General features: G+C 41.3%; 1 protein-coding gene across 1 annotated transcript in view; it reads left to right on the forward strand.

Moving 5' to 3' along the window:
• Nucleotides 1-26,821, forward strand: part of LOC130273288 (solute carrier organic anion transporter family member 4C1-like) — a 71,598-nt gene that overhangs the window by 10,013 nt on the left and 34,764 nt on the right. Inside the window, exons 2-7 of the mRNA XM_056519854.1 lie at nt 10,562-10,825; nt 14,372-14,566; nt 15,950-16,046; nt 20,448-20,569; nt 20,903-21,018; nt 24,680-24,824. Coding sequence (XP_056375829.1) covers nt 10,562-10,825; nt 14,372-14,566; nt 15,950-16,046; nt 20,448-20,569; nt 20,903-21,018; nt 24,680-24,824 — 939 coding nt within the window. The remainder of the gene's footprint in view (nt 1-10,561; nt 10,826-14,371; nt 14,567-15,949; nt 16,047-20,447; nt 20,570-20,902; nt 21,019-24,679; nt 24,825-26,821) is intronic.

The raw sequence follows: 26,821 nt of genomic DNA on the forward strand, positions 1-26,821 counted from the left end.
ACGCTAACATGCTTGTGTAGACCCCAACTTTACCTTTTCATAAGGGGTAAAAGGAGAAAAAGCCACCAAAAATTTGTTGCACAGTTTCTTCCGAGTACGGAAATACCCTATGTGTGAACCTAAACTGTTGCCATGAAATACGACAGGACTCCGAAGTGAGAGAGCGTCATGCGCATTTGAGGTCTAAATTAGGGATTTTCATAGGGGTGTAACCGGATGCAAGCGTTACACTTGCCTCCTCCACCAAAAATACTGTACGTAGGTTTTCCCAAACAGAGTGCCTTCAGCTGTTGCAAAACTCTCAAAATGCCTGTAAAGTCAATGGCTGTCCGGCAATCCTGGGAGTTGTTACTATGCAACAGCTGGAGGCTCCATTTTGGAAAAACTGGCGCATAAGACGTTTTTAATATTTATTGTAAGGGGGTCGACAGTGTAAGGGTGTAGTGTATTTGTAATGTTTTACTCTTTATTTAGGGTTAGTGTAGTGTAGTGTTTTTAGGGTAAATTCACATGGGCGGGTGTTTACAATAAGTTTCCCACTGCAGCGGAAAACTTGAAGCGGGAAACTTGCTGTAAACCCACGCCCATGTAAATGTACCGTGTACATTCACATGGTGTTGGGGGGGGGGGGTGTTAAACTACAACTCCCAGCATACACTGACAGACAGTGCATGCTGGGAGTTGTAGTTATGCAACAGCTAGAGGCACACTGGTTGGGATTGGGAAACACCGAGTTAGGTAACAGACTACCGCAGTGTTTCTGCACCACTGTCTGTTTCCTAACTCAGTGTTTCCCAACCCTTGTGCATCCAGCTGTTGCAAAACTACAACTCTCAGCATGCATGGTCTGTCAGTGCATGCTGGGATTTATAGTTTTGCAACAGCAGGAGGCTCACTGGTTGAGAAACACTGAGTTAGGAAACAAACAATGTTTCCCAACCAGTGTGCCTCCAGTTGTTGCAAAACCACAACTCCCAGCATGCCCAGACAGCCAATGGGCATGTTGGGAGTTGTAGTTATGCAACAACTGGAGGAGAACAGTTTGGAAATCACTGTGTAGTGGTCTCCAAACTGTAGCCCTCCAGATGTTGCAAAACTTCAACTCCAAGCATGTCCAGGCATGCTGGGAGTTGTAGTTCGGCAACATATGAAGGGCCAGATGTTGTTGAACTATAACTCCCAGCATGCCTGGACAGTCTTGGCATGCTTTGAATTGACATCTGGAGGGCTACAGTTTGAAAACCACTGTAAAGCTGAGACTATCCAGGCATGCTGGGAGTTGTAGTTCTGCAACACCCGAAGGGCCAGATGTTAGAAAACTATAACTTCCAGCTTGTCTGGACAGTCAGGGGCTGTCTGGAAATGCTGGGAGTTGTTGTTTTGCCACAGCTGGAGGCTCCGTTTTGGAAACAATGCCATACAATACGTTTTCCTTTTTATTGGGGGGGGGGGGGGGAGTGTAAGGGGGTGTATATGTAGTGTTTTACCCTTTATTTTATGTTAGTGTAGTGTAGTGTTTTTAGGGTACATTCACACAGGCGGGGGTTTACTGTGATTTTCCCGCTAGGAGTTTGCACTGCTTGAAGCAGGAAACCCACTGTAGACCCGCCAGTGTGAATGTACCCTGTACATTCATATGGGGGGGGGGGGGGGCAAACCTCCAGCTGTTGCAAAACTACAACTCCCAGCATGTACTGACAGACTTTGCATGCTGGGAGTTGTACTTTTGCAACAGCTGGAGGCACACTGGTTGGAGAACCTTCAGTTAGGTTATGTTACCTAATTCATTATTTTCCAACCAGTGTGCCTCCAGCTGTTGCAAAATTACAACTTCCAGCATGTACTGATTGCTGAAGGGCATGCTGGGAGATATAGTTATGCAACAGCTGGAGGTACGCAACTACAACTCCCAGCATGCCGAGACAGCTGTTTGCATGATCTGAAAGCCACAATTTAGAAACCAGTGCACAGTGATCTCCAAACTGTGGCCCTCCAGATGTTGCAAAACTACAAATCCCGGCATGCCCACACAGCAAACTGCTGTCGGTTATTCTGTGAGCCAAACTCATGATTTTGGAAGTACTCAGAGTAATTTCTGCTTTTTTGTCTGGAACACACCCATTTTTTGGTTAACCATGCCCATTTTCTTGTAATAAAAAAACATTCTGAGTGTTTTCAAAAGTGTAGGTTGTGCGGTGTAAAATTTGGGCGCAGAATTAGTCGCATGGATGGTGCTACAAAAATTTTGGCTCATGAACCGAGAAAAAAACTGCTCAAGAGCATATAAATACAAAAAGTCCCTGATTTACTAAAAGTGGAGTGGAGTGGAGTTTTGTTTATGGGCTTTAATTCCCTACAATTTTTTCCACTGTATTTACTAAGGTTTCCCTACATTTTGCACTTTTCCCTACATTTCTTTTTTTTCTTACACATGCTCTGATCTGTTGGGTTTTTCTTTGCTGAAATCTACCACATTTTCTGTGAAAACCTTACTAAATATGTTGTTTATTTTGTGAAAATGTCGAGGACCATGCCACCTTTGCCCGATGACCACATCCCTTTTTTGGGTTTTCTCAGTAAAATGGAGAGTTGTTTTTTTCTTCTTCTCATTTTTGGCACAGTGAGACAGAATTCTGGCGCAATGAGACAGAATTCTGGCGCACAACCTGACAAAACATGTCGGGATTACAATAGTAAATCAGGGCCAATATGTGCTATCTTTCATAAACTGACAGTCCGCATCTGTAAAGGAGTATACTAAAACACTCTGCACAAGATCTATTTTCTGCTGGTATCATCCAGTCCCTATACAATTCATAAAGGGATAATAAAATTCAAAAGAGCCCTAAACATGGAGTGTGCATATAGATCTAAAATATACAACATTTATTATTATGCATCATTTATTTAATCATTTGGCTGAGCTCTATTATAAAAATATGGTTTTCTGGAATAACAGGTACAGTTTTTATTCGTAAATAAATATGGTAGGTTTCTAAAGGCAATATAGGTTTTTTGTATTGTATTTTGACATAAGGAAGTAAAGTTTATGATAAAACGAGAGCTATATCTCTTTTTCCCTCTCTTATCCTGCATGCCAGGGCTAAAATAAGACTTTTCAGGGTGTGATCACCCTAGGGATGACTCCATAGGCGTTGCATGATATTAACAGTAACAGCAGAGAGAAAACTTAAAGGGGTATTCCAGGCAAAAACATTTTATCCCCTATCCAAAGGATAGGGGGTAAGATGTCTGATTGCGGGGGGGGGGGGGGGGGGGGGGCGCTGCTGAGACCCCCCGCGATCTCCCTGCAGCACCCGTTTTACCCTTTATTTTATGTTAGTGTAGTGTAGTGTTTTTAGGGTACATTCACACAGGCGGGGGTTTACTGTGATTTTCCCGCTAGGAGTTTGCACTGCTTGAAGCAGGAAACCCACTGTAGACCCGCCAGTGTGAATGTACCCTGTACATTCATATGGGGGGGGGGGGGGGCAAACCTCCAGCTGTTGCAAAACTACAACTCCCAGCATGTACTGACAGACTTTGCATGCTGGGAGTTGTACTTTTGCAACAGCTGGAGGCACACTGGTTGGAGAACCTTCAGTTAGGTTATGTTACCTAATTCATTATTTTCCAACCAGTGTGCCTCCAGCTGTTGCAAAATTACAACTTCCAGCATGTACTGATTGCTGAAGGGCATGCTGGGAGATGTAGTTATGCAACAGCTGGAGGTACGCAACTACAACTCCCAGCATGCCGAGACAGCTGTTTGCATGATCTGAAAGCCACAATTTAGAAACCAGTGCACAGTGATCTCCAAACTGTGGCCCTCCAGATGTTGCAAAACTACAAATCCCGGCATGCCCACACAGCAAACTGCTGTCGGTTATTCTGTGAGCCAAACTCATGATTTTGGAAGTACTCAGAGTAATTTCTGCTTTTTTGTCTGGAACACACCCATTTTTTGGTTAACCATGCCCATTTTCTTGTAATAAAAAAACATTCTGAGTGTTTTCAAAAGTGTAGGTTGTGCGGTGTAAAATTTGGGCGCAGAATTAGTCGCATGGATGGTGCTACAAAAATTTTGGCTCATGAACCGAGAAAAAAACTGCTCAAGAGCATATAAATACAAAAAGTCCCTGATTTACTAAAAGTGGAGTGGAGTGGAGTTTTGTTTATGGGCTTTAATTCCCTACAATTTTTTCCACTGTATTTACTAAGGTTTCCCTACATTTTGCACTTTTCCCTACATTTCTTTTTTTTCTTACACATGCTCTGATCTGTTGGGTTTTTCTTTGCTGAAATCTACCACATTTTCTGTGAAAACCTTACTAAATATGTTGTTTATTTTGTGAAAATGTCGAGGACCATGCCACCTTTGCCCGATGACCACACCCCTTTTTTGGGTTTTCTCAGTAAAATGGAGAGTTGTTTTTTTTTTCTTCTCATTTTTGGCACAGTGAGACAGAATTCTGGCGCAATGAGACAGAATTCTGGCGCACAACCTGACAAAACATGTCGGGATTACAATAGTAAATCAGGGCCAATATGTGCTATCTTTCATAAACTGACAGTCCGCATCTGTAAAGGAGTATACTAAAACACTCTGCACAAGATCTATTTTCTGCTGGTATCATCCAGTCCCTATACAATTCATAAAGGGATAATAAAATTCAAAAGAGCCCTAAACATGGAGTGTGCATATAGATCTAAAATATACAACATTTATTATTATGCATCATTTATTTAATCATTTGGCTGAGCTCTATTATAAAAATATGGTTTTCTGGAATAACAGGTACAGTTTTTATTCGTAAATAAATATGGTAGGTTTCTAAAGGCAATATAGGTTTTTTGTACTGTATTTTGACATAAGGAAGTAAAGTTTATGATAAAACGAGAGCTATATCTCTTTTTCCCTCTCTTATCCTGCATGCCAGGGCTAAAATAAGACTTTTCAGGGTGTGATCACCCTAGGGATGACTCCATAGGCGTTGCATGATATTAACAGTAACAGCAGAGAGAAAACTTAAAGGGGTATTCCGGGCAAAAACATTTTATCCCCTATCCAAAGGATAGGGGGTAAGATGTCTGATTGCGGGGGGGGCGCTGCTGAGACCCCCCGCGATCTCCCTGCAGCACCCGGTTTCCGGGACTGGGGACGTGGGCACGCCCCCTACATTCATGTCTATGGGAGGGGGCGTGACGTCACGTCCCCAGTCCCGGAAACCGGGAGGTTTCTGAAACAGGAGATTCAGCACCCACATAGAATGCGGGTGCTGCAGGGAGTTCGCGGGATACCCCTTTAAATCCCGGAATACCCCTTTAAATCCCTTTGTCACCAGTCTGAAGGGTTTTTGAAACTGTTTTGAAATAGTAGTTATGCTTTATGTCTACAAGCGATCTGATTAGTTGCTATGGGCAACTGGTCAACTTTCCCTCTGCACAGGTTTTGATAAATCTCCCCAGTGTTCTTGTTACTGTTGTTGGCTAGGTTTCCCAGTTGTAGTTGTTGGGGAGACATCCATTAGGAAATTTGCTGCTCAATGTAGAACCACGACTGATCCACCAAGCAGCTTCTCTGACCCTTGCTTATCATATGCAAGGCCATATAGCAGCACTTCAGCTTACACATGTAAAAGAATGTCCATTTAGGAGGAAAAAGACTGTGTAATACTTATAAATACTTGACAGAGAGGAATATGACAATTTTTGCTGCCATTAACAATTTTATTGGCAGTTAGGAGTATACATTGCTAATACTAATGGGATTTCCATTCTTACCTGGAAAAAGACCAAAGTATAACAGAGTTGTATAATTGCTTAACACAATAGAATATGATTATTTTGGTGGGATTTAAAGAGTACTTCTCATGATCTTGTTAAATGTTATAATCCTCCCAGGTTACTGCCTCCACCATGATAAACCACCCTCTGCCTTTATTTTTATAATTTTTTTAGTTTTCTACCTGGATATTACTCTGTATTTTCTGCTCAGTCTCAGTGAGATACACAGACTGGGAAGGGTGACATCATCTGAAGCCATACAGGGGAGAACTTCCTCCCTCACTCTGCTCCATACAGCTCAGATCAGTTCAGTGTGAGATGAGCTATGATTCGCTAAGGCTGCACACGCACCCCTCAGCACTCCAGACTGCATTTCCGGATTTTGGACTTCTGCCAGGCCAGCAGGAGTCTAAAGTCTGTGCAAAATATGGGGAGAAAGGTGCTCTGGACAAGTAGGAAGTGTAGAAAATAAATACAAAAGCGCAAAACAGGGATGGAAGTTATATCCTTATAGGTTTGGTATATCATTCCATGGGATATTTTCAACAAGCCACTTCTCATATAGATACTATTACTTTAGGACTTATTATTTGTCCTCTAAAGGTCCCTCTTTTTCCATCCCGTTTGCTTATTAAAATGTGGCATTTGTATCCTACTCCTTGATTAAGCGGGTCACGATCGATTAAACTTCGGGGGGGGGGGATGCTAGACTGTTCCTAGTTTTAATAGGCAATCAGGGAATGGAAAAAGAGAGGGAATAAGGACCTATAGAGGACAAATAATAAGTCCTAAAACTATAGTATCTATATGAAAAGTGGCTGGTTGAAAATATCCCATGGAATGATATACCCAGGAATATATTACGTCCATCCCTGTTTTGTGCTTTTAAACACACCTTTTGTATTATTTAATTTCCCATGGGAGATTTGGTTGTGTTACATCTGGACAAGTAGGGAGACACCTAGTGGCAGCTTTTTTAAAGACAAATAAAACATAGAAAATCTCTCTTTTTTTTTAAACAAAGTACATTAGAAAGATTTTTTTATTTACCATACGAAGTGCAATAGCAAAAATTGGTTTTAATGACAGTGCCCATTTAACAATTTCATGGAAAAGAATGAGTTGTATTGCTATCAGCAAGACATTTGGCTTTTCCAACCTAGGTTCTGTTAGGCTGGGTTTACGTACGTCTGGCATCCGGCATAGGTGAACTCAGCCTAGGTGTCAACGCAACTGATGCCATAACTGATGACAACGTGCATCAGCTGTATGGCATCCATTGTCCGGTGCCCTCCGGTGTGTCCAACCATCTGTCGTTAAAATTGAGATGCTGGATGGTTGTGAACTGTCCCATTTCAATTAATAGGCTCAGTTCTAATATCAGTTTCCCTTAGGTGCACAGCGGAGGAAAACTATGCCGGATGCCGCACATATGTGAACCCAGCCTAAGACAGCATAGCAGCTTCAGCTTCCACATATGAAGGGAGGAGGGGTATTGTTTATTAAGTGCTTTTTTTCAGAACCAGTCCTACACAACTGTAGGTATTTACTACCTCTAAGGTAGACATGACAGATTTTGACAGCAGTTGCTGATTCACTTACAAAATTTCCTTGGCTCTTCACATTGCTTACAAGGGGTGTTGTGTAATTGACTGGTGTACACATTGGCTGTGACTAAAACAGCCCTCCACAAAGTGCATAGGGGGAATTTATCATTGGTTTTACCCTGGTTTTGTGGTGTGCATTTGTCACAGTCTCGGATGCTGTTTAGAGACTTTTCATTGCGACTTTTGCTTTAGAAGGTTTTCCAGAAAAAACATACCAAGTTGTGATTTCAGTTGACATCATGCAGTGGTCAGAAATGTATCATGTGCGACTTTTTAGTTTGTCACATCTTTTCTCACAACTTCGCTAACTTAGGCGCAAATCTACACCAATCCTGACTTAGCTTACAAAACTATCTGCAATTAGCATTATTAAAAAGTCACACATTTTGTTGCACAGGATAAAAAGTCGCACAAAAAGTCTTAGAGGGGCACCATACAAAGAGGAGTTCTGAAATCACCATATTTATCTCATGCCCTGCACCATGTCTTAAATCTGGCGCAGGTACACAATTTCCACCACACAAAATAATGGGGTAAAAAGACGTTCACCTACTCCACTCTTGATTAGAGATGTCGCAAATTGTTCGCTGGCGAACAGTTCTCGGCGAACTTAGCATGTTCACGTTTGCATCGCCGGGCAAACATATGTGAAGTTCGATTCGCCCCCTATACTTTAACATTGTGGTAAATTTTGACCCTGTGAGTCAGAGTCAGCAGACACATTACAGCCAATCAGCAGCAGTCCCTCCCTTCCAGACCCTCCTACCTCTTGCACGGACGCCATTTTACCCTCATTCGGCATGCTGCAGGCTTAGGAAGTGGAGGGACAGAGAAGCTGCTCCTGCTGTATAGGGAAAGCGATAGATAGGTTGCTGCTAGGTGGTGTATTCAGGGTCCAGTTTACTTCTAAAGCACTAGTCTAACATCTGCTTTAAGGATAGCACCCAAAAAAGCCCTTTTTAGGGCTCAAATATCAGTCCGTGTGTCTTGCAACAGCTGAAGGCACCCTGGTTGGGAGGGAACCGCTGGTTAAAAGGGGTACTCCGCTGTAAAACTTAATTTCCTTCAAGCAACTAACTACAGTATTAAAAGGGCTATAAGTTCAGTCCGTGTGTCTTGCAACAGCTGGAGGCACCCTGGTTGGGAGGGAACCGCTGGTTAAAAGGGGTACTCCGCTGTAAAACTTAATTTCCTTCAAGCAACTAACTACAGTATTAAAAGGGCTATAAGTTCAATCCATGTGTCTTGCAACTGCTGGAGGCACCCTGGTTGGGGACCTCTGCTTAAAAGGGGAACTCCGCTGGCAACCTTTTTTGCTCATTGTCACACTAGTGCAAATCACATTTGCACATCAGTTGTTCAAATAAATAAAAAATATACCTTTTTTGGCAGTGAAATAAAACCAGTGCTGCCTAAAGGGGGGCTCTAACTATGTGCTGACCAATATGGGGGAATCTATGTGCTGCCTAAAGGGGGGATCTAAATATGTGCTGCCTAAAGGGGGCTCTATGTGCTGCCTAAAGGGAGGCTCTAACTATGTGCTGCCTAATATGGGGGAATCTATGTGCTGCCTAAAGGGGGGCTCTATGTGCTGCCTAAAGGGGGGCTCTAACTATGTGCTGCCTAACATGGGGGAATCTATGTGCTGCCTAACGGGGGGATCTAACTATGTGATGCTTAAAGAGGGGCTCTATGTGCTGCCTAAAGGGGGCTAAAGCACGTTATTCCAAAGAATTTAGGAATAACAGGTGATTTATGCCCTTTATGGATTAAAACCAGACTCTGCATCAACTATGTAATTTTCCATGGGAGTTTTGCCATGGATCTCCCTCCAGCACGCCACAGTCCAGGTATTAGTCCCCTTGAAACAACTTTTAAATCATTATTGTGGCCAGAAAGTGTTCCTGTGGGTTTTAAAATTCACCTGCCCATTGAAGTCAATGGCGGTTCGCCTGGTTCGCCTGTTCGCGAACATTTGCCGAAGTTCGCGTTTGCCGTTTGCGAACCGAAAATTTTTATGTTCGTGACATCACTATTCATGATTAACTCTCCCCATAGAGCAGTTCAGGGGCCATAGTGTTCTACAACCCTGATATGTGATGCCAAAAATGTATGAATTTAATGTATGAATCTGGGTTCACAGTAAAATGAGTTCAATAACAGGTCTTGTTTCTTGTCTTTGTGTTTTTATAGGTCACTAATGCACTCCCACATGTGTGACTGTAGCTATTTGTATCATATCTGGAAGATTTCCACATCTCCAAGTTATGTTATTAGATTCCTACTGACTTACTTTGAACTCTTTAATGTTAATAATTACCTTCTGACCTTGTAGAGGACAATGCAAATATATGAGTACTATCTCATGTTTTACAGGAGATTATAGCGCAATAGCAGGGTTAAACATATCAGTTGTTCAGCTGTTCAGCTGCACAGGTGCCTGGTAGATGGGGGGACCCAGTACAATCCTAAAAACATCCTCTTACTATCTATTATAATGTTTCCCTAACTTTTTTTTTTTTATTTTAGCTTAGGGCACACCTTAGATTTTTTTTTTACTGCAGGGTTCAGACGTAGCACGACAGGAGAAAGGGCTTCCACGGGGTGGTGGGGGATATCGGCGCTGACTAAGATCAGACACGTCCGGTGAGTAGAAGAATTTTTATAAAAATGCAATGCGTTTCCCCGCGCTTGCGCGGCTTCATCAGGCATGCCTGGTGAAGTTGCGCAAGCGCGGTGAAACGCATTGCATTTTTATAAAAATTCTTCTACTCACCGGACGTGTCCGATCTTGGTCAGCGCCGATGTCCCCCGCCAACCCGTGGAAGTCCTTTCTCCTGTCATAATAATAAGTTAGGACCAGTATGCAGCCTTCCAAGTTTCCATTCTGATTTTTTTTTGTAACAAGACTAATGGCTTTAACCCTTTAAGGACATCTTTAAGAATCATGTAAACTAGGGACAGACAACAAAGACAATAGCAAAATGATTGTGGGTGAAATTAATTCAAAATGCAGGATACAACTTGCAAATTTGGATGATCCCTCAATTTCCACTTTCTCAAAAAGCCTTTTAAAAATATTGAACAATTGTTTGCATTATGTATAAAAGATATAGCTTCAGCCCTTCCAGCCGGCATTCATTTTGTATTTCTTCTTTTTCTTTCAGGTACGGCTGTAAACGGTTTGGTGAATGTGGTCATTTCAACTATTGAGAAACGCTATGAATTAAAAAGTTCCCTAACAGGTTTGGTTGCAGCAAGTTACGACATTGCATTCTCTCTTTTGGCGCTTGTGGTCTCATTTTATGGACAAAGAGGTCACAAACCAAGATGGCTTGCCTTTTCTGCTTTGATGATTGGCCTAGGAGCCCTCGTTTTTTCCTTGCCTCATTTTACCAGTGGAACATACCAGTATGGAAACAGATATAATGGTAAGTATAGAGCAGACAAAAAGTGAAAGTGAAACAGAGCAATGTTGGCAGTAGAGCAGTCCTTAACCCCTTAATGACCACGGACATAAATGTATATCCTGGTGCGGGTCGGTACTTAGCGCACCAGGATGTACATTTATGTCCTGTGTATGACCGCGAGCATAGGAGCGGTGCTCGCATCATACACGCCAGTAATGGCCGACATCTGCGATCGAACGGATGTCCGCCATTAACCCCTCAGATGCCATGATCAGTACAGATCACGTCATCTGCGGCAGTGCGCATGTTAAAGTAGCGCTGCAGCGGCAATCCGATCATCTGTAATGGCGGACCGAGGTCCCCTCACTTGCCTCCATCCGTCTCCCGGCGTCTCCTGCTCTGGTCTGAGATCAAGCAGACCAGAGCAGAAGATCACTGATAATACCGATCAGTGCTTTGCCCTATGCATAGCACTGAACACTATTAGCAATCAAATGATTGCTATAGATAGTCCCCTATGGGGACATAAAAAGTGTAAAAAAAAATTTGAAGAATCCCCTCCCCCAATAAAAATTTTAATTGTCAGTCTTTCCCATTTTACCCCCCCCCCCCAATTTTTTATAAACATATTTGGTATCGCCGCATGCATAAATGTCCAAACTATCAAAATATAATGTTGATGATCCCGTATGGTGAACGTCGTAAACGTAAAAAAAAAAAAAATTAAAAAATGCTGCTTTTTAGTCACATTTTATTCCCAAAAATTTTTCATAAAAAATTATCTAAAAGTTTTATATATGCAAATGTGGTATCGATAAAAAGTACAGATGACGGCGCAAAAAATGAACCCTCATACCGCCCTATATACGGAAAAATGAAAAAGTTATAGGTGGTCAAATTAGGGCGATTTTAGTTTACTGATTTTGCACAAAAAGTTTTAGATTTTTTTTAAGTGGTACAAAAATATAAAAGTATCTAGCCATGGGTATCATTTTAATCGTATTGACCCACAAAATAAAGAACACATGTCATTTTTACCGTAAAGTGTACGGTGTGAAAACGAAACCCTCCAATATGTGCAAAATTGTGGTTCTCATTTAAGTTTCCTCCCTAAAAAAATTTTTTTGGGTTTGCCGTACATTTTATGATAAAATGAGAGGTTTCATTACAAAGTACAATTGGTTAAGCAAAAAACAGCCCTTATATAGGTCTGTAGATGGAAATATAAAAGAGTTTTGGATTTTATAAGGTGAGGAGAAAAAAAAACGAAAATGCAAAAATAAAATTGGCCTGGTCCTTAAGGTTAAAATGGGTTTGGTCCTTTGGGGGTTAAAGGGGTACTCCAGTGGAATTTTTTTTTTTATCAACTGGTGCCAGAAAGTTAAACAGATTTGTAAATTACTTATTTAAAAAAAATGTAAAATCCTTCCAGTACTTATAAGCTGCTGTATGCTCCACATGAAGTTGTTTTCTTTTTTAATTTATTTTCTGTCTGACCACAGTGCTCTCTGCTGACACCACCTCTGTCCATGTCATTTACTGTCCAGAGGTTTTCAATGAAGATTTGAACCTACTCTGGACAGTTCCTGACACAGACAGAGGTATCAGCAGAGAGCACTGTGGTCAGACAGAAAAGAAATAAAAAAAAAAAAAAATTTCTCTGGAGCATACAACAGCTGATAAGTACTGGAAGGATTAAGATTTTTTAATAGAAGTAATTTAAAAATCTGTTTAACTTTCTGGCATCAGTTTATTAAAAATAATTGTTTTCAATTGGAGTACCCCTTTAAAGGGATTGTACTAAGGTAAAAGAATAGTTTTCCCTCAGAAACGCCTCTCTTGTGCAAGGGTGGTGTCTGGTACAGACGCTCTGCCCTATTTAAGTGAATGTGGCTGAGCTGCAATACTAGACAAAACACATGGACAACGGTGACATTTTCCAAGAAAACAGCAATTATTCCTTCAATATTAGGCACAATGGGTTGTCTCAACAAGACACATTTCATCCACATGCCCTATGACATGCCCCCTGGCTATGTTTTGCATTTGAATGGGTGTCATGTAATACTACTTTCACCCTACAGTGTCCTCTCTAAGGAAAATATATGGCTAGTGGCAACTTCCCATAGCCATCAGCTGATCACAGAAGTAAATACAACCCCCACTGGAGTAGATACACAGATGGCAAATATACTGCAGATTTGTTGTGGATTTTCCCAATTAACTTTAATAGAGAAATCAAAATCTGCACAAAATCTGTAGCAAATGTGCTACGTGTGAACATATTCTTAGACATGGGGAAGATTTAGCAAAACCTGTGCAAAGGAAGAGTGGTGCAGTTGCCCATAGCAACCAATCAGATTGAGCCGAGCTTTCCGCCCTGATAACTAATTGGGCATAATTTGCATATGGCATGTGCTATTGTGAAATACATTTTTCTAGCGTTTTATGAATCTGGCTGCCGATTCACATACATTGGACAATTGATATTTACATAAGGTATAAAGTGATTCTGTTATATAGCCTAAGTCATGATGGCAGGTTCCCTTTAACTTCACTGGATCCATGTGAATGTTACATTATAGACAGGTTAGAGTAGTGGGTTTTTGTGTGGCATAGGGCTTTAAAGGGGTTCTCCACTGCCCTGTCTTCCGGAGCTCCGCTCGCAGCGTCCGGAAGTTTATTACTCCGGACGCTGTGTGCGGGCTTCTGTGTTCGAGGCCACCCCATCGTGACGTCACGCCCGCCCCCTCAACGAAAGTCTATGGGAAGGGGGCATGACAGCGCTCGCGCCCCCTTCCAATAGACTTTCGGTGACGGGGTGGGCGTGACGTCACGAGGGGTGGCCTGAACGCGGAAGCCCGCACGCAGCGTCCGGAGCTCCGGAAGACAGGGCAGTGTGAGAACCCCTTTAAAGGGATTCTTCACTTTGAACAATCCTTACTTGTTAGAATGGTCCCTCCACAATAGGCTGATCAGGAAGTATCCCCCTCACCACCCCAGTCATCTGTGGTGAAACCTTTCAGTCACGCTATGTAAAGACGATGGAATGTCTGCACAGAAAATTTCTGTGCAGACATTCCACAGGCAGCAGAGCACCAGCAGAACATTCCGGCGCTAGGGCTGCTATGAAATGAGCTGTCTCATAGACGCCAATGCATTTCTGTGCAGACTCTGCAGAAAGAATAAACATGTCTATTCTTTCTGCAGACTCCGGAATCAGGATTTCCATAGCAAAAAACATCTGCCATGAAAAGTCCGCTGTGTGCACAGTGCAGCAGAATCCCATGGATATCAATGGAACTCTGTTACTGCGGAATCTCCGTGCAGAATTCAAATGCGGAATTCTGCACGGAAATTCCATTGTGTAAACATACCCTCAGTGTTCAGTCAAATTAAACATCATATACTTCTCTCTGGCCAAGGAATGAGGACAGGGGGCCTCTATTAACTCATAACCTCATAATAGGGTGTTATAAAAAGGTATCCTAAAATGCACAACGCCTTATATACCCATGTATCTCTTATCTTGCATTAAATGTCTACTGTTTTCTTTTTTTCTTTCAGATTTTTGTGAAAGGTCAGGAAATAGCTCCGGCCTAGAGAACTGCATTGACAAATCAGGTTCTTCCTTATCTAACTACCTCTATGTATTTATTTTGGGTCAGCTGCTCATGGGAGTTGGAGGAACTCCTTTATTTACTTTAGGAACGGCTTTTTTTGATGACAGTCTTCCTACACATAAATCCTCACTATACATAGGTGAGTACACATTTAAAATAATCCAAAATGTAGTACAGCTGATTGTAAGGACATTGGCCTAGATTTATAAATCTGCCTGAAACCAAATCTGTCTGGTTTTCCCATAACAACCAATCACAGCTCAGGTTTTATGTTCATTAAAGGAGATCTCCAGAATAGAAAACTTGTCCTCCATACTGCCGGCAGTATAAAAATAAAGAGGTACATACCTTCCTTTGCTTTCCCGGTGCCTCCGGTAACCCACTCCGGTCTCCACCGCAATCCTCTTCCTGGTTGCCAGTGGTCGGCAAGTCATACTGCACTCAGCCAATCACCGGCCGCAGTTGCGGCCGGTGATTGGCTGAGTGCAGTATGACTTGCCAACCACCGGTAACCAGGAAGAGGATCGCGGCGGAGACCGGAGTGGGTCACCGGAGGCATCTGCGGCAGGTGATTGGCTGAGTGCAGTATGACTCACCGACCACCGGCAACCAGGAAGAGGATTGCGGCAGAGACCGTAGTGGGTTACCGGAGACAGCTGCAGCCGGTGATTGGCTGAGTACAGTATGACTCGCCGACCACCGGCAACGAGGAAGAGGATAGTGGCGGAGACCGGAGTGGGTTACCGGAGGCACCGGGGGAGCGAAGGAAGGTATGTACCTCTTCATTTTTTTACTGCCAGCAGTATGGAGGACAATTTTTCTATTCTGGAGTTCTCCTTTAAGATATGAAAACTGAGCTGTGATTGATTGTTATGGAAAAACCAGACAGATTAGGTTTCAGGCAGTTTGATAAATCTGGGTCATTGCGCATTATCTGTGTTGCTTAACATTTATGAAATATATATATGGTTTTCATATATGAAAAACTGATCACATATGTCAAACTGTAATTACAATGAAGTATAGATGAATTTGCCAGTTGTGATACCATATTCCATAATTTTAAACAAGGACTACAGCTAAGCCAATCGATAAAGAACATTCACTCTAAGGGTATGTCCACACGGCAAAATGTCCGTACAAAATTCTACATGAATCTTTCGCACGGACATTCAGCAGCAGAGTCCTATTGATTTCAATGGGATTCTGCTGCTCTGTTTACACATTAGGCAAATTCACCGATGTGGTCTAAAATAGCAGATGATCCTCAACCCCAAGTGCAGTTGTGCACTGTAAGCTGGGGTAGAGGGCCTGCATTTATGGACCACAATATAGGTTCACTACTGTGTAGATGTTCTGTTTACACAGCAGAATTTCTGCTGCAGCAACATCTGTCACGAAAAATCCTGATTCCAGCGTCCGGAAAAATATTGAACCTGTTCAATGTTTTTTGCGGCTTAACCTATAACCCTAAATGTTGATGTAGAAAGATGCTCATTTTCCTGTATATTGTTTGTTTCAGGCATTGCATATGGGATGAATGTAGTGGGCCCTGCTGTTGGATATTTAATGGGGGGAGAACTACTGAATATTTATATTGATTTTGAAAAAGTAGATAGGTAAGTATTATACCTGAAAGTGTTATATCACGAAACATATTGTAGTGGTTGAACATTTGTAGGATGAGTAAATCTGATACAGAATAAATGGGGCACTGTTGAGTAGAATACAGGAATGGTGACTTGACTGTCACATATGATGGCATGTTAGAAACATTGCAAGATTAAGAGGAGAGATCATTGCTTTGGGGGTGAAATCATTTTGAGGGGTTGTAAAGCATTGGTACGGCCTCACCTGGAATATGCTGTTCAGTTTTGGCCGCCTGTTCATAAAAGGGACACTGCGGAGTTGGAAAGGGTGCAGAGACGCGCGACTAAACTAATATGGGGCATGGAACATCTTAGCTATGAGGAGCGATTAAAGTAGTTACAATTGTTTAGTCTTGAGAAGAGACGTTTAAGGGGGGATATGATAAACGTATATAAGTATATAAATGGCCCATACAAAAAATATGGAGAAAAACTGTTCCAGGTTAAACCCCCCCAAAGGACGAGGGGGCACTCCCTCCGTCTGGAGAAGAAAAGGTTTAGTCTAAAGGGGCGACACGCCTTCTTTACCGTGAGGACTGTGAATTTATGGAACGGTCTACCTCAGGAACTGGTCACAGCAGGAACAATTAACAGCTTTAAAACAGGATTAGATACATTCCTGGAACAAAATAACATTAATGCTTATGAAGAAATATAAAATCCCATCCCTTCCCCAATATCGCGCCACACCCCTACCCCTTAATTCCCTGGTTGAACTTGATGGACATATGTCTTTTTTCGACCGTACTAACTATGTAACTATGTAACTATGTAACTATGTAAGAGGTAAAAAAATGTTTAAAGGGGTTTTAAAAAGCCACCAGAGGGGGATTGGTAAGGTGCATAACCATTTTTTATGTTAACCCTTTCATCACCCAGCTAAAAAAAAATGTTTTTCTGGCTTAAGTTTTTTTTTCCTCCTTACCTTCTAAGACCAATAACTTTTTTTATTTTTCGACTGACAAAGTTGTATTAGGGCTTATTTTCTGCATGGCAAGTTGTACTTTCCACTGATACACTTTTTATTTTTTATTTTTTTTTATCATACAATGTATTACAAAGCCAGAAAACTAATTATATGTAGGTCAAAATTGAAACAAAATATGAAATTGCATAATTTTGTATGGCAATAATTTTTTGGGAGTTCAAGATACGGTAGATCTGACAGGCCATCTTTAGGTCAGTACAATTCCAATGATACCAAACTTGAATAATTTTTATTTAGTTTAAAAAAAATGTAAACCTTGAAAAATAAAAAATAAACTTTGTTCATTACCATGTTCTCACCCTTATAACTTTTTTTTTTGTGCCATGAGCTGTAGTTTTTAACGGTACCACTTTTGTGTAGTTGTGGCTTTTTGATCACTTTTTATTACATTTTTTTTTTTTACAATTACAATTGTTAGCGTTTACGCCGTTCACCTTGCAGGATCAGAAATATAATAATTTAATAGTTTGAACAATTATGCACACGACGATACCAAATTTGTATCTATTTTTTTTGTTTGTACAGTGTTTTATTGCATTACATTGATCTCTGATCGTTGGGACCCCCGCGATCTTCCGAACGGGCCCCGGCTGTGCACCAGCTAATGCATGTAGTGTCGAGCTCACTGAGTTCAACAGACACGCCCCCCTCCATACAGCTCTATGGGAGAGGCAGTGATGCACGTATGCTGCATCCCTGCCTGTCCCATAGAGATACAGTCTATTGCCGCGGCAGTCCATTGCCGCTGCTTTTCCATGCGGGAGGCGTGTCGGCCGCAGTATGATGTTGCAGCTGACACGCCTCCTGCATGGGAGAGCCGCGGCAATGGACTTCACATTTTATCTAAATAACCTCAGTTTTATAGAGGCCTTTTTAAAAAGTAAAGACGCAATCTAATTTGTTGCTATGGGCAACTGCACCAATTTGTCTCTGCACAGGTTTTAATAAATCTCCCCCACAGAATATAGGGGAGAATATTTTAATAGAAAATGCTATTATAACAGACAAAAGTCTTGTCCTTGTAATATTGTATGTGAACATGAGACATAAGGGATCTATCTAACTCTGTCTCTCTGGCAGGATACATATATTTTTTTAAATGACTGACTTGACCCCTTCCCGACCCATGACATACATGTACGTCATGGGTCAGGTGGGCGGACATGACGGGGGCCCGGGGGTCGGCTCCGCATCATGACTGGGAGATGTCCACTGCTATCAGCAGCTGACATCTGCCGGTAATGACAGACATCGGAGATAGCTACAATGTCTGTCATTTCACTGGTTAAATACAGGGATATATACAGATAACAGCATTTAAACATTAAATGCCGCTATTCCCTGGTGTCTAGTGGTCCCATAGCCCCCCAGTGATGTAATCGCCAGGGGGGTGGGGGGTCTATGGGTTGCTAGGGAAGCCTGAGGCCTTACTGTGTCCTTGGCGTCTTCCCTGGCTCTGTTATTGCTTAGGGCTCCCTTTGGCAGCCCTTAGCAATCGAGCACAGATTTCAGAGATCAATGTAATGCAATAAAACACTGTACAAATAAAAAAAAATACACACATTTGGTATCGTCGTGTGCATAATTGTCCAAACTATTAAATTACTATAGTTCTGATCCTGCATGGTGAATGGCGTAAATGCCAAAAAATTCTAAATGACAAAATTGCAGATTTTTGGTTACATTACATCCCCCCAAAAAAAATGTAATAAAAAGTGATCAAAAAGCCAGAACTACACAAAAATGGTACCGTTAAAAACTACAGATCAGAAACTTATCCACTATCCTGTGGATAAGGGATACGTTTTCTTCGCTGCAAATGTCCTTTAAAGTGTACCTGTCAGATCCCACAAAGAAAAAAAAATGTAGTCATGGACCCCTAGTGTTGGGATTTTCAGGAGTCATTTTCTTTATAAAATATTTTAAAAAAAGATGTAAACAACCCCATTACAAAAGGTGTTTAATTTTCATTAGTAGCAACATATAGAACGTTTTTGGATCTGACAGTGCTCATTTAACTTTTATGGAACTAAACTGCAATACCACACAAGACCTGAGGACAGGCCTGGTGCTGTTTTTTAAATATATTAACTCTGTATTTCTAATCCTGGATAATCCCTATACCTGCATAAATAATATATTTTTAGACTATATATTTTTTTTAGCCTATAAGACACACCTGACTAGACGCATGTGTGAAATGGAAATCACTGTCATTTCAAAAACCTTTTGGCATGTTATAGAAGCACGTCAACAGTTTTGATCGCAAGAATGAGCAAAAAAAAGCACTATAGCGGCTATGCAGGAATCGGGCTCCATAGAATTTTCTATACAATTTGTCTCCTGCAGCTAGGAGAGAGACATGGAGAGACATGCTCAGCTTCTAGTGATCAGTGGGGGTCTCAGCACCCAGACCCAGACTGATCAAAACTATTGATATGTTTTTATAACGTGTCAAAAGTATTTTGAAATGACAGTAACACTTATAAAGCATGCACTTTATACACACACAACACTGTTGCACACACATTATATATACACACAGCTTTGCTAAAAACACAGCCCTGCTAAATAAACATACACACAGCTCTGCTACATACAAACACACACACACACACACACACACACACACACATACACACGCATTCATGGCAGTACCTTGTACAAAAAAAAAGGTCCCATTATCAAGCCTACCCAGAACAGGGGATTAAAGGAGATCTCTGGCGAAAATGTACTTTTCCACAGTATAGGGGATAAGCAGCTGATCGCAGACGGGCCCCGGCTCGATTAGTGAGCAGTACGTGCTGCAGTCAACATGCGCTCCATTCATTTCAATGGGAGCGAACTAAAGACCAGAGTACAGCACTAGAAATGAATGGAGCGCGTGCCATCTACCAGTAGATGACACGCGCTCCTCACAGAGAGAGAGCTGGGGTCCCCTTCCAGGGATTGGGGGGGGGGGGGGGGGAGGTCCCTGTGGATGGGGATAAGGTATTTTTGCCAGAGTTCTCATTTAAGGTCCTATTCTGGGTGAGCTTATACATCTTTAATAGCTATAGGAAGCTGGATACAATCTGCCCATCGTCTTTCCTGCCCAGCACCTATCACACAGTTCGGTGCCCGGCAGGAGAAGGGAAAGGACTGTACCATTCTCTCAGTGATCCATAGGCCTGAATCAGTACTTTGTCCGATTATGAGGAAAGCAGTCAGGGTGATCTGACACTATGTGGTGCCCCTTACTTCTGACTTTAAGATGCAGACATTTTTAGCAACATGTTTTTTCCTAATAAATGCATTTTATAGTCTAAAAATTATGGGAAGTATAATAAGTATTAAACCTCATTCCTAGTATTAATCACATTCCCTTTTTTTATCCAATGAAGTATTCCTTTGTCTTCTAATGACCCCCGATGGCTTGGCGCATGGTGGATTGCCTTCTTAATCGTGGGTCTGGTGACCTGGTTGCTGATTATTCCTTTCTCCTGCTTTCCCAAACACTTGCCAGGTATGTTAACTTTTGTTTTTAGAAAAGTTTTATTTGTATGTTTATACAAATAGAATTATATTGTGTAAGTAAAAAAAACAAACAACATGGGAGATTTATTAAGACTAATGCAATTTACGAGCATGGCATCCATCTCTCCTTAGTGTAGCACTCACACTCTGTTGATGTCAGGTCTTGACATTGTTTCTTGATAAATGAGTTGTACTTGGTGCAGCTCTGAAGGCTCACAAATATGGTAATACAGCATAGTGTTGTATAGTTCTTTTTATTTTTAATCCTTCTGTTTTCATAGACTAATCCTGGCTATTTCCGTATTTCATATTCATATTACAGGTACGGCTGCAGTACAGTCTGAACGGATTTCACAAGCACATAACAATGGAAGTGAAAGCGTTGTTGAGTCGAAAAATATTGGCAAAAGTTTTAAAGATTTTCCTTTGGCTTTATGGGTAATAATAATAATAATACTATCAAAACAATACCATTACTGATTTTATTATGACTTAAATAAAATATAAAGTCTTATATATGTACTCATTGGGGGATATTTATCAAAGTTGTCTATGTCCCGCATCAATATAGACCAAACTACAGAGGCTTAGGCCGGTCTATTGCGCGCCTAATTTATCAAAAGGCGCGCGGCTCTTGATAAATTCTGTGCACAGACTTTGTGATCTATGCTTTAGACTGTATTTATTTACTTATTTATTTATTTATACTTTCAGCCGATGCAACTTTTTGCTGAAAAGTCGCTTTTGATAAATTCAGCACCAATGCATTTTCCAATGCTTTTCCGTCTAAAATAGACTAGCATGCATCATGTTCTAAAAACCCTCTAGAGCAAAAGTCGCAGAAAAGTCGCACATATTTAGACTGCGACTTTCTGTGCGACAAATTTAGACGGGAAAAACAGTCTAAATCTTTTCATAAATATCCCCCATTGTACTTTTTTACACACATATTGGGGAGGTTTATCAAAACCTGTGGTGCAGTTGCCCATAGCAACCAATCAGATCGCTTCTTTCATTTTTCAGAGACCTTTTTTTTTTTTAAGTGAAAGAAGCAATTTGGTCAACTTTTCCTCTACACAGTTTTAAAAAAAATCTTCCCAATAGTGCATATAAAGCTGGCTAGAAGCCAATGCAGTAGACAAGAAAAAAAGCCTTTTTTTCGGGCCAACAGAACACTTGCTGGACACTTAAAGGGGTTATCCAAAGAATGGAATAAAAAAAAACTCAGATCACCATAGGACATTAACCTTGCATCTATTATTATACTGCAACCTTTTTATCTCCTTACACAGCTCTGATACGCCTTTCTGCCATCCTACTTGTTCCCTTCCCCGCATGCTGTATTTAAACTACAGGTCCCAGCATTCTTTGCTGCTGCCCTGTGCTCACTTCCTCCTAACTGCCGTTTTCTGCACCCCCCCCCCCCCTGGCCATAGACAGCACAAAAGTCACATGCTCTCCATCTCGGAGGGTGGGGCCAGAGGCAGTTAGGGGAAGAAAGCTGAGATGGAGTGGACGCAAGATAGATCATTTTGCATCATTTTGCACTGATAAGTCCTTTATTAAAGGGGTACTCCAGTGGAAATATTTTTTTTCAATCAACTGGTGCCAGAAAGTTAAGCAGATTTGTAAATGACTTCTATTAAAAAATCTTTACCCTTCCAGTACTTTTTAGCAGCTGTATGCTACAGAAGAAATTATTTTCTTTTAAATTTTTTTTTGTCTTCTCCACAGTGCTCTCTGATGACACCTCTGTCCGTGTCAGGAACTGTCCAGAGCAGCATAGGTTTGCAATGGGTATTTTTTCCTTCTCTGGACAGTTCCTGATACGAGCATCAGATGTCAGCCGAGAGCACTGTGGACAAGACAAAAAAGAAATTCAAAAAGAAAATTATTTCCTCTGTACCTGCTAAAAAGTACTGGAAGGGTAAAGATTTTTAATGGAAGTCATTTACAAATCTGTTTAACTTTCTGGCACCAGTTGATTAAAAATAAATAAATAAATAAATGTTTTCTACCGGAGAACCACTTTAAGCTCTCAAAAGGTACATTACTTATAAATACTTACTTGGGAATTAATTCAATTATATTTTACTTAACTGGACAACCCCTTTAATCAGTTTCTTTTATTTCTTATTTTATTTAGTTTCTTTTATTCATGTGCAAGGTTTATCCAGGAATAGAGAAACAGAGCAAATTTCTTCCAAAAACAGCACCATGCCTGTCCTCAGGTTTTGCGTGGTATTATAACTTGTCTCGATTTACTTCAATTGAACTAAGCTGCAATACCAAAAACAAACTAAGGACAGGTGTGGTACTGTTCTTTAAAGAAATCAACTCTGTTTTTATAGACAATCTTCTTAAGGCCGGGTTCACACGGCAGAATGTCCGCATGGAAACACTCAGTGTGGACATTCTGCAAACTGCAAGCGCTGGCATAACATGCTGGCGCCAAGACCGCTTGGAAATGTGCCATCTCAAAAGACGGCAATGCAATGTTTTTGCGGATGCCGGAATCAGGATTTCTGCACCAAATGTTGAAAAATTCTGCCGTCTGCACAGTGCAGAGGAATCCCATTGAAATCAATTGTAAATTCTGCCATGTGAACAATGTCTAAGGGGGCCAGCATCTGAAATGATGTGCCACAATCACAAAGCAACAATGAATGTTCATGCTTAAGCTTTCACGCTAAAAATGCTGATTTTCTTGAAGAATGTATCTATATTACAAAAATTTGTAAAAGAAAATCATGAAATGTCCAGCAAGTGTTATGAGTTATTCCCCAAAAAAAAGCTTTTTTTCTTGTCTACTGCTACTAAGCAGTGGCTTTTATATGTATTACATGAAGGTGCATAGAAGAGCATGATAGAGCTCTGATGCTGTACATAGGGTGGGGAGTTTGTACTGCACTTAAAGTATTGGGATTAGTGAATCTTTTATATAGAATTTATCTCTATCTCTTTTCTGTGTACTGAGTATACTGTATTTACTTTTGGTGTGCCAATTTAGATTTTTCATGTTCAATGGACTGGGGCGAATTGCTGGATGTCATATATCTTAGATCTTTCCAAAGCTTTTGATACTGTGCCATATAAAATATTGGTACATAAAATGAGAATGCTTGGGCTGGGGGAAAATGTGTGTAAGTGGGCAGGTAACTGGCTAAGTGAGGGTATTAGTGGTACATTCTCTGATTGGTTGACTGTTGCTAGTGGGGTACAAATATATATATATATATATATATATATATATATATATAAATGACCTTGTTGAGGAATTGCATAGTAAAGTATCAATCTTTGCAGATGTTACTAAGTTCTGTAAAGTGGTTAACACAATAGAAGACAGTGCATTGTATATAGTAGATACGCTGTTTATAGTACATAACACAATAGAGGATAGTGCACTGTTACAAATGGATCTGGATAGGTCAGAGGCTTGGGCTGGGAAGTGGCAGATGAGGTTCAACACTGATAAATATAAGGTCATGAACATGGGGAGGAAAAATCCAGGCCGGGAATATGTATTTAATGGGAAAACACTGGGGACAACTGACATGGAAAATGACTAAGTTTTAATCTACATTAAATTTAACTGTAGCAACTAGATAAAAATAAAACTCTTATATTATAGCATAAAAAAAATGTGTGGCTCATTGCTGCTACATCACAACTCTGCTTGGCAGTGAGCTGGACAACTCTGTTCTAATCTGTTCTCCTGTGGGCATGTTAAGGATTAAAGAAGAATGTTTTTTGTTCTATTGTTAGAACCACAAGAACTTTTCTTTTTGTCAGGAATTTCAAATTTGATATCTCTTCTAGTTTTGTTGAACACTATTTTGGATTACAAACATGCTGATTCAGACCATGAATAAGGTGTTACTTCATTTACCTGGTGTGTTGTAGTGCCAGCCCAGTCTGGTGATGCTTTTGTTGTTGTATTGTGTTGTAGTGCCTATAATAAATATATGGAATGTCATGGGTAATTTATTCTCCTTCTGCTCTTTTCAGTCTTCTGTTGACATTAGAATGATATAGTATTCAGAATTCCATATGTATGCAATGCTCTATTTTACTAAGTCATCTGCATTTATTTTAGCTTATGTTGAAAAATCCTGTTTTCATGACTCTAACATTTGCAAGCTGTGCAGATGCACTTATCACCACTGGCTTTGCAGCTTTTCTTCCCAAAGTTATTGAAAACCAGTTTTCACTAACATCAAGCTTCTCAGCAATCCTTGGAGGTAGGTAAAGATTTTCTTTTTTCACATCCATAAATTATAGTTATTTTGTACAGTTCAACAAAGAGAAAATTTAGGGTTAAGATAAATCATCTGTACATGTATATGCAATTACCATCTCTCTTTTGAAACACCATGTTTAAAAAAAAAAAATCACCATCTCCATTAGAGATGAGCAAGCCAAGTCCCACGAACCTGGATTTGACCCGAATTTCCGAATAGGTACAGCCCGCAGAATTTTCAAACATTTCAATGTGCACAATAATAACATAAGGGATTTTGATGCCCAGAGGAATGAGGAAATACTGGGGCAGTGAGATGATATCAGGGTAGACCAGCATTCCTTACAACCAGAGATGAGCGAGTTGGACCTCATGAACCCTGATTTGATGCAAATTTTGGGTCTGACACCGCTTGCAGAACTTCTGAACATTTCCAGGTTTGACTAGAGTGATCCAGGAAAGGAACGAAACCATTAACATGGAGATTAGGACCAAATGGCGCTTTGACACCCAGAGGAAGCAGGAAGCACAGGGGGGCAGTGAAATAACATCAAGTTAATCAGCATTGCCTGTAACTATCACATGATAACACTGGTTATACCAAGATTTGCTGGTTAATGTGTCAATCAGCTCCAAGGCCAATAGGAGACCGCAAAGGGGGTAATGGCTTTTACACAGGTTTAAAGGCATAGGCTTAGAGAGACTGACAGCCAGGGTATGTGAGCAGAAGCCAGAGATTCTGCAAAATCTCAAAAGCCCAATCATATCACAATAACCTCCACAAGTGAGCACACTCCCTAGGATATACCACAGCAAAGTGAGCACAGCTTTAATCTCAGGGACCTCTTGTCCATTCCTGCAGAAGCCTCATCATGTACTATAAATCCCAGCAAGTCTTTGTCAAGGCAAATAAAAATATCTGCTCAACTATTATGCAAAGCTGTGAGCTGATGTCAGAAATCTGCTGTGTTGTACCTTCCTGTAGAAGCCTCAATGTGTACTAACAATCCCAGCCAGCCTTTTTCCAGGCACAAACAAATATCTGTACAACTTCAGCAAATCTGTGAGCTGACTTGTTTGATAGCAGTTCGTATTTAAATAGTCGTGAATGCAGCATAACTATCTAAAGTGCCTAACTGACATTTACATTGTTTAACCACTTAGGGACCACGGGCATACAAGTACACACTCGCTCCCTGGTACTTAAGGACCAAGGGCGTACCTGTACGCCTGTGGGAATTTCAGTCCGGATATGTATCAGCAGGCATCCCGTGCCAATGCTCAGGGGCATCCTGAGACCCCCCCATGCGGCAAATTCGTGAAAATAAGGGGGGTGGGGGTTGTCCAAGACACCCAAGATCCCCCTGAACGGATAGGAGTGAGTTGGCAGGGGTGCCACCCCTCCTATCCCTGCTATTGGTCGGTCAGAAGGGATAGCAGATCGGGGGCAGGGGGGGTTAAAGTTTGGTTCCCCCATTCTGCCACCCACAGTAGTCCAGGCAGAACAGGGGAACCGACGGTGACCAGCGCTGAAGGTCCACTTACCATCGACGATTGGCGGCGGGCAGCAGAGGACGGAGATGCGGCTCCCTGGTGCGGCGATCCTACGGAAGCCGGTGAGCATTTGCCTAGCAACATCTGGAGGGCTACAGTTTTGAGACCACTATACAGTGGTCTTTGGGCTGTTTGCTGTTTGGGCCTGCTGGGATTTGCAGTTTTTCAGTTTGGCAACAGCTGGAGGGCTACAGTTTGGAGATGACTGTGCAGTGGTCTCTAAACTGTGGGCCTCCAGATCTTGCAAAATTACAACTCCCAGCATGCCCAAACAGCTGTCTCGGCATGCTGGGGGTTGTAGTTGCGTACTTCCAGCTGTTGCATAACTAAATCCGCCAGCATGCTCTTCGGCGATCAGTACATGCTGGGAGTTGTAGTTTTGAAACAGCTGGAGGCACACAGGTTGGAAAATACTGACTAAGGTAACAGAACCTAACTGAAGGT

This window comes from Hyla sarda, chromosome 1 (assembly GCF_029499605.1).
Source record: "Hyla sarda isolate aHylSar1 chromosome 1, aHylSar1.hap1, whole genome shotgun sequence".
NCBI classification, from domain to species: Eukaryota; Metazoa; Chordata; class Amphibia; order Anura; family Hylidae; genus Hyla; species Hyla sarda.